The sequence below is a fragment of the Homarus americanus genome, unplaced genomic scaffold (genome assembly GCF_018991925.1).
Source record: "Homarus americanus isolate GMGI-L3 unplaced genomic scaffold, GMGI_Hamer_2.0 scaffold40565, whole genome shotgun sequence".
NCBI classification, from domain to species: Eukaryota; Metazoa; Arthropoda; class Malacostraca; order Decapoda; family Nephropidae; genus Homarus; species Homarus americanus.
The window spans coordinates 221,432-229,216 of record NW_024735503.1 but is presented as its reverse complement, the minus strand read 5'-3'; the positions used below and the strand labels follow the sequence as shown (position 1 = coordinate 229,216).

At 40.8% G+C, this 7,785-nt stretch overlaps 1 protein-coding gene across 1 annotated transcript in view; it reads right to left on the bottom strand.

Annotated features, from left to right (window-relative positions):
• Positions 1-2,414: 2,414 nt before the first annotated feature.
• LOC121871162 overlaps positions 2,415-7,785 on the bottom strand; it is a 62,588-nt gene continuing 57,217 nt past the window's right edge. The window contains exons 2-4 of the mRNA XM_042373309.1: positions 7,178-7,429; positions 4,782-5,414; positions 2,415-3,248 (exon numbers count right to left, since the gene is read on the bottom strand). Coding sequence (XP_042229243.1) covers positions 3,009-3,248; positions 4,782-5,414; positions 7,178-7,429 — 1,125 coding nt within the window. The 3' untranslated portion in view covers positions 2,415-3,008. The remainder of the gene's footprint in view (positions 3,249-4,781; positions 5,415-7,177; positions 7,430-7,785) is intronic.

The window sequence follows — 7,785 nt, the reverse complement described above, 5'->3', positions numbered from 1 at the left end:
CACTCTCACACACCAATGAATCACTACTCACACACCAGTAGATCACACACTCCTCACACACACACCAGTGAACCACACACACTCCTCACACACACCAATAGATCACACACTCTCACACACCAGTAGATCACACACACTACTCACACACTCCTCACACACCAGTAGATCACACACACTATTCACACACTCCTCACACACCAGTAGATCACACTACTCACACACACCAGTAGATCACACACTATACACACACTCCTCACACAGTAGATCACACACACACTACTCACACACACTCTACACACCAGTAGATCTGCCTCCTCCACACCCACACTCTCCACACCAGTAGATCACCACACACTACTCACACACCAGTGGTTCACACACTCTCCCACACACACCAGTGAGCTGTACACTCCTCTACACACCAGTGAGCCACACACACTCTCACACACCAGTAGACCACACTCCTCACACACCAGTAGATCACTTCTCCACACACCAGTAGTCACACACTCCTCACACCAATGATCACACACTCCTCTCCCACACACCAGTAGATCTGCGCTCCTCACCAGTAGACCACACACACTCTCTGCCAGTAGATCACACACTTCTCACACGTGATACAAATTTCCCGTTTTCTATGATAATCTAAGAAAAATGTCGTTATAGAAATGTTAATTTTCATCATAGAAAACGGGAATTTTCATCATAGAAAAATGAAAAAATTTATATCATCCAACTTTAAATAATAATTTTTTTGTTTTTTTGATGGGTATTTAAAGAAGATTCACCTGTACTATTTTTAATATTTACAACATGCAATATTTACATAACTTACAGCTATATATACTTTGAGCAGCAATGATTGCATTGCAAAAGTAAATAAAAATATATATTTACATATTCATTGATAGTGTTTTAGCAATGGTTTAAACGGGTACAACAGTTAACAAAATACCTTACTAAATCACACACTTGGAGAAGCAACATTGGTGATAACCTTGCTGTAAGAGAGTTTACTTGATAACTGTGTGTGTGTGTGTGTGTGTGTGTGTGTGTGTGTGTGTGTGTGTGTGTGTGGTAATCTCTCTCTCTCTCTGTCTTCCGTGAAAGTATTGTCTCTCTCTCTGTCTGTCTGTCTGTCTTCGTGTGTGTGTGTGTGTGTGTGTGTGTGTGTGTGTGAAATGTGTGTGTGTGTGTGTGTGTGTTTGAAAGAGATTCATCATGGGATCAGATGTGCATCTCAAGGTATATAATCTGATACCTGCTGTGTGTCTTCAGCTGTAGGGAGTTGAATTTATCTACAAAGTTGCACGGATATCAAGTTGGTCCTCCCCCACCCTGCTATATGGCAGAGACATAGGCTCATATACAAGACGCACTTGAAAACTTTCACCAATTTAGTCTACGTTCCATCGTCCACATGGACGACAGTGGACTGCCTAAACAGCTACTTTACAGTCACCTAACGAATTGTAAGCGTAACGATGGCAGGCAACTAAAAAGGTACAAGGATAGTCTCAAGACAAACTTGAAAAAATGTTAAATCGACCCCCTCACCTGGGAGATAATTACTCCAAACTGTAACATGAAGGATCACCACATAAGAAGGGAAGGCGTAAATACTTTCGAGTTATCGGCTGCATACCGAGACGACAAGCGCCACGCCGGAGACGCCTGCGCCGACCCCACATGTGCAACATCTGTAGGCGATCCTGCTGGTCCCGTATTGGCCTCTCGAGTCACCTCGGCGCTCACCAACGAAGGTTACGTCATAATAACTCGCATCATACTCAATCCCGAGTGACGGAAAAGTAGTAGTGTATTATTATTGTGTGTGTGTGTGTGTGTGTGTGTGTGTGTGTGTGTGTGTGTGTGTGTGTGTGTGTGTGTGTGTGTGTGTGTGTGTGTGTGTGTGTGTGTGTGTGTGTGTGTGTGTGTGGTGTGTGTGTGTGTGTGTGTGTGTGTGTGTGTGTGTGTGTGTGTGTGTGTGTGTGTGTGTGTGTGTGTGTGTGTGTGTGTGTGTGTGTGTGTGTGTGTGTGTGTGTGTGTGTGTGTGTGTGTGTGTGTGTGTGTGTGTGTGTGTGTGTGTGTGTGTGTGTGTGTGTGTGTGTGTGTGTGTGTGTGTGTGTGTGTGTGTGTGTGTGTGTGTGTGTGTGTGTGTGGTGTGTGTGTGTAAGTGTGTGTGTGTGTGTGTGTGTGTGTGTGTGTGTGTGTGTGTGTGTGTGTGTGTGTGTGTGTGTGTGTGTGTGTGTGTGTGTGTGTGTGTGTGGTGTGTGTGTGTGTGTGTGTGTGTGTGTGTGTGTGTGTGTGTGTGTGTGTGTGTGTGTGTGTGTGTGTGTGTGTGTGTGTGTGTGTGTGTGTGTGTGTGTGTGTGTGTGTGGTGTGTGTGTGTGTGTGTGTGTGTGGTGGTGTGTGTGTGCGTGGTGTGTGTGTGTGTGTAGTAGTGTGTGTGTGTGTGTGTGGATTATTGTATCAGCGCAGTAATATTTTAGTCACAAACTTATAAATTTCATATCTGATGACTATAAAAAACCAAGATGACAATTTAATGTGAGGAATGACAAATTCATGGCACTTATACAACATCAAAGAGAGACCACGTCTTTTCTCTACACCAAGAGCTTCATTAACACTGAAAAAGTAAACAAGTGCCTTATAGTACGATACCACAAGTAAAGATTATGAATATAACTTTGTATTTTACACATATCACCCTATGTAACTGATAAAGGGACTCTTCAGCGTTCGTTGTTGATATAATTATATATAAAAATTGTCACTGTATGGCACATTAGCCAAATCGTCTGGTAGATTACACAGGTATAATCAAGTACTAGTGTGAACTTTATTTACAATATGAATCCTGTTTTCCTTACACAGACATAATTATCGTCAGATGCATGCATTACCTTATACTGTACCACAAAATGCATATTCTTGTATTTTAGTCTTATTCACTTAAAACATAGGAGTTAGTAACTAATATGAAGAGTATAATTTAATCCCTAGAATGAATCTTGGTCGAAGGTGCTGTTGAGAGCTCTCTGGATAGATATTCCGGGTTCCATGGTGGAGTCAATGAACTCTTCGGCAATCTCTCGGTCTAGTCCTGTGTAAGTTCTCTCGATCTGTTCGTCCGTTAACTCCTTGCTCTTCTTGGCCTTCTTCTTGTCCTTTTTCCCATCCTTGTTTCTGCGCTTCTTGCTGTCTTTTTTCTTGTGAGTCCTCGCTTGCTGGTGGTGATCCTTGAATGGAAGATCATAGTTTTAGTCAACTATGCCAATACTATACCTCTACATATCCTACCAATAATATTTCAATAATTTAGCCACTTAGGAATTCATATTATTTATGACATAATAGAGTTTTTCCCGAAGTTGTAATAAAAGGAACACCACAACCGTACACTTAAGATACCCGTTACAACTAGAGGGAAAGAGAAATTTGATTCTGTCGAGAGTGAAGAAATCCCTCCAATTCGTCACCTAATGGCAATTGTCCATAAGTCACGGTTAAATTTGGAAAGAGAATGGTGTCCGGCCGATGACCAATTCTCGAGTTTTTAAGAGGCACAATTATGGCAATATTTCCGGAGAATCTTTGAACATTTTACAAAGAATCTTGCCCATTTTTTCAGAGAATCTTAGGCATTTTTAAGGAGAATCTCGGCCAATTTTAAGGAGAATCTTGGGCATTTTTATGGAGAATGTTGTCAATTTTTTTACAGAGAATTTTTTTAAATTTTTACTTAGAATTTTGATGAGTTTAGGTTAGGCCAAAACACGTAAAAGGGCTAAAAATTCTCCGTAAAATTACCCAAATTCTACAGAAAAATGGCCAAACCTAATCATCTTTTTGCAAGTAAATTTGGTTGTTTAGGGGAACTCTTCTCGCGGCTGTAAGGAACTGTTACATACAAGTGGTATGTGGCAACGAGTGGTCAGGGGGAATCCAGTGTCGGGCAATAGCAGTCACGGTAACAGTAAGCTTGACGAGTGTTTAAGTGTTTCTCTGTAATCGTTCGAGTATAAAGTGAAGTTTCCCCTCATTATTTAGTTAATGGGAATTCGACATGTAACTTCATATCACGTATTTTGTTTGAATAAAGTCAGAAACGTAGATATATCTTTAATTGTCCCCTAACTAATGTGCTAACAATAATGAGTATCCTCAACAACAGACGGACGAATCAGTATAAAGGAGCACATGGAAGTAAATAAGAATACTGTAAATAAACATAATACATGAAAATATAATTAATTAGAATTAAAAGAGAATAACAAGCAGACTCCTCTTCATTAAATAAAATTAATATAATATTCACACACTATAAATAAGTATCCATTACAAAATAACAATTCATTACGTTTTTCAGTTACACTATTCCCGTTTCTTCTTATTTGCCTTTGCAGCATTTCATATAGTATTTATAATTAGAGTATAAGCAAGTTATCAACGTTTCATACATTCAATAATGATACTAACATACAAACTTCCAGTGGGGGGTCTAATGTGTTTCAGGGGAAGAGTCTACAGTTCTACACCTATCAAACTGCTTAAATTTAGTGATAAACTTTAAAGAAAAACACTGACAAAGAAGGGATTAATTCTGCTCAAGGTGGTAACAACCCAAGACACTATGACTAAGTTATCTTAACATTGCAAATACAGCGGGATATATTACTCCTTGTGTTCTTAAATGTATATAAAATATGTTGTGTTGCTATAAAAGGAAGAATCTAGAAGACATACTGGTTTGTTACTACCTTCATACTCACCTGGTCTGAAGGGAAGTGAGGCATCATAGGTGTCACCAGGTGGGGGTAATAGAGTGAGGGGTGAGCTGCGTGTTGAGGTGTGTGTGAGAGCTGTGGGTGGTGGTGAGGGTGAGACGAGGGCAGCTGGGGATACTGGTGAGGGTGGGCATGTGCCTTCTGGGAAATGTGATGTGGGTGGGGATGTGGGTGGGGATGTGCGTGGGGATGTGGATGGAGGTGGTGCATGTGGAGGGAATGCTGGAGGTGTGGGTATGCGGCCTGCATGTGTGGATGTATTGAATGGCGACGTTCATAGTTTTGTGTGGATGAGTGGTGTTTGGAAGTTAGTTGCGGGAGTGAATGTGAACCACTGGTGACAGGATGGCTGGGAGGCTTGAGGATAGAGGGCACAGATGATGGAGCGACCTTGCTGCCACCACCCTTTACAGAGGATGAGATGTGAGAAGGAGTGGCAAGAGGCGGAGTAGCAGTCTGGTGGTGGATCCGGTGGGAAGATGAAGAAGGTATGGACGACACACCAGAGGGATCTGTTAAGGTCTTCCTGGGTGTGGCTGACGACGAGGAGTCAGACGAGGAGAGGGGCACAAACTGTGATATAGAAGATACACCGCGAGGAGGACCCGAAGACGACCCCTGGAAAACACAGAAACTATTAACCAAATAACCTTATAACACGACACTGGTGGCAGAAGGCAAATCAATGAAATGTTAACTTACATGATTTGTTGATAGGTGGCCTCTCTACCTCACACCATTGCACAACATTTTTGAAAAAGATTATGAAAAGAAAACAATAAATGTTTACTTTGTATTGTTAGTGATTTCTAGAAACTTCAGTAAAGGATAATGTTGAAAAAAGGTCTACGAACTTACTGGCGAGACTATAATCACCATAAGCCAGCAGACATGACTCATTATCTCCCTTTAATAGTTTCTTGATATTAAAACTTTCTAAAAAAAATGGATCTTGTCTGAATTAACTGTGACTTTATCTATAGTAAGGTATTGTAACTATTCCTTGTAACAGGCTGGCAAGAGAGGACGACTACTGAGCACTGTTTGTGAAAGTAACTGGCCATAAAGTAATGGCCCGGCAGCACATATACCACAAAGTTTCTAAACCCGCCGGAACACAAGTGACAGTGAACAACAAAGTCAATGAACCTGATAAACAACGAGGTGAACGTATTACCTGGAGTTACAACAGGGGAAGTAGATGTTGGTCCTTGTTAAGTCTGTTTGGAAGTTGCTTAGAAAAACTTTTAACACGTATTGGACAACTGATTTGGCTTTATTATTATGATGTACAAAGTAAAGGGGATAAGCCTAAAGTTGGATGTTTAGAATATTGGAACCTGGCACATTGCTACAATATTTCTAAAAATATAATTACAACTATAACGATTAATAGATAGTAGGCAGCTATCAAATAGGGAGGTACTACCGTCTGGGAAGATAGTGGAAGCATAATGTATTGTCTAATGGTAAACCCTGCTGCCATATGGCATGAAAAAAAAATTCGACTACATCCCAGGTTGCTGATCTGACTGACTTTCTGCGTCATTTACACACAGTTGCAGCGTCTCAATTGTTATTCTTTGACAACACAACATACCTGTATATATTGTTTTTGGAGGTTTAATTGGTGTCTACCCATCTCTTATAGTGTGAAAAATGAAAAAGGTCCTTGAGGCCTGATGAGCCTTGAAGAACAGTGCGAATACAACACACTATACTCCCCAATAAATATCATCTCCTTGGTTAAAGAGCAACATTACCTATGGGACAAGACACAAACACACACACAGGACACAGAAAATGGGGTTTACTCACTAGCTAAAGTACCACCACCACCACATCCATTGTTACCAGGAGAAAGCTGTGTCTAATCTCCCAATTGTTGGTAATTGACTCATTTATTCCGCAACACGAGAATTTCCCTATAATGAGAGGCTTACTATGCCAGGCAGGACTTTGAGTTGTGACATATGTACAATAGTTGCGTAAACTTGGGAGATTTTTTAATTAAACAACGTAGTTCATCTTCCTTCTTTAACAAGTCTTTCTTCTCCTTTCCTGTGTAGCCATACTGAGACAAAAATATAAAAATATCTTAATATTAGCGATAATATTACCTTAGGTGTTAAGGATAGTGAGGGAAGGTGAGGTGGGGAACTAGTAGGTTGAATTAGCAAGATTAAGGCATAGCTAGACGAGGTTCTCATAAGGAATTCGAAGCGACTGACTGACTCATAAATAAATACAAAATAAAGAAACATATTGATAACGAGAGATAAAGTAAGAAAAATTCAGAAACAGAGAGGAGAGAAATAGACAGACGGAAGGAGGTGAGAAATGCACAGAGGATGGGAAGGAAAAGACTAATCTGGACTCACAATAGGAAATATGGTCTTCTGTTGACCAAGCCAGCGGTAGAGTCGCTCCTTGCGGTTGTGTCCCTCAGAGAGCCCCTGGGCGTTGTCTTCTCCCTTGCTGTAGAGTCCACAGGCCTCTCTGGCGCTGATAGTCACACAGGCGAGGCTCACCATACAGTCGATGACCCCCAGCAACACCAGGGCACCTGAGACGAGCACGGCTGGGCGACGCACCAACACCTCCCCCAGCACCTCTACCTCTTCCTGAGTCTCCTGCGGATTCAGAAACTTATTTAGAATAGTTAAATAAGTACAGATACAATACGGATTAATTCATTTATACACCAAGACAGTATATAATGAAAGTGTTTGTATACCCTCACTGTCTATGTTCAGTATAACGATTGTACTAACTATTTATCTACCTATTATACTACTACCACTACTACTAATAATAATACAGTATAATAACAACAACTGATACCTTAAACACCTACGAAAATGAGATCAACTTGATAGCTTAAAACACTAATTAAAGTTTATTCAACTTTGTACAAATGTAAAAGGTACACAACACTAACACACCTTAGCACGTCTCATATGTAACACACTCAATCTGCACTACCCAG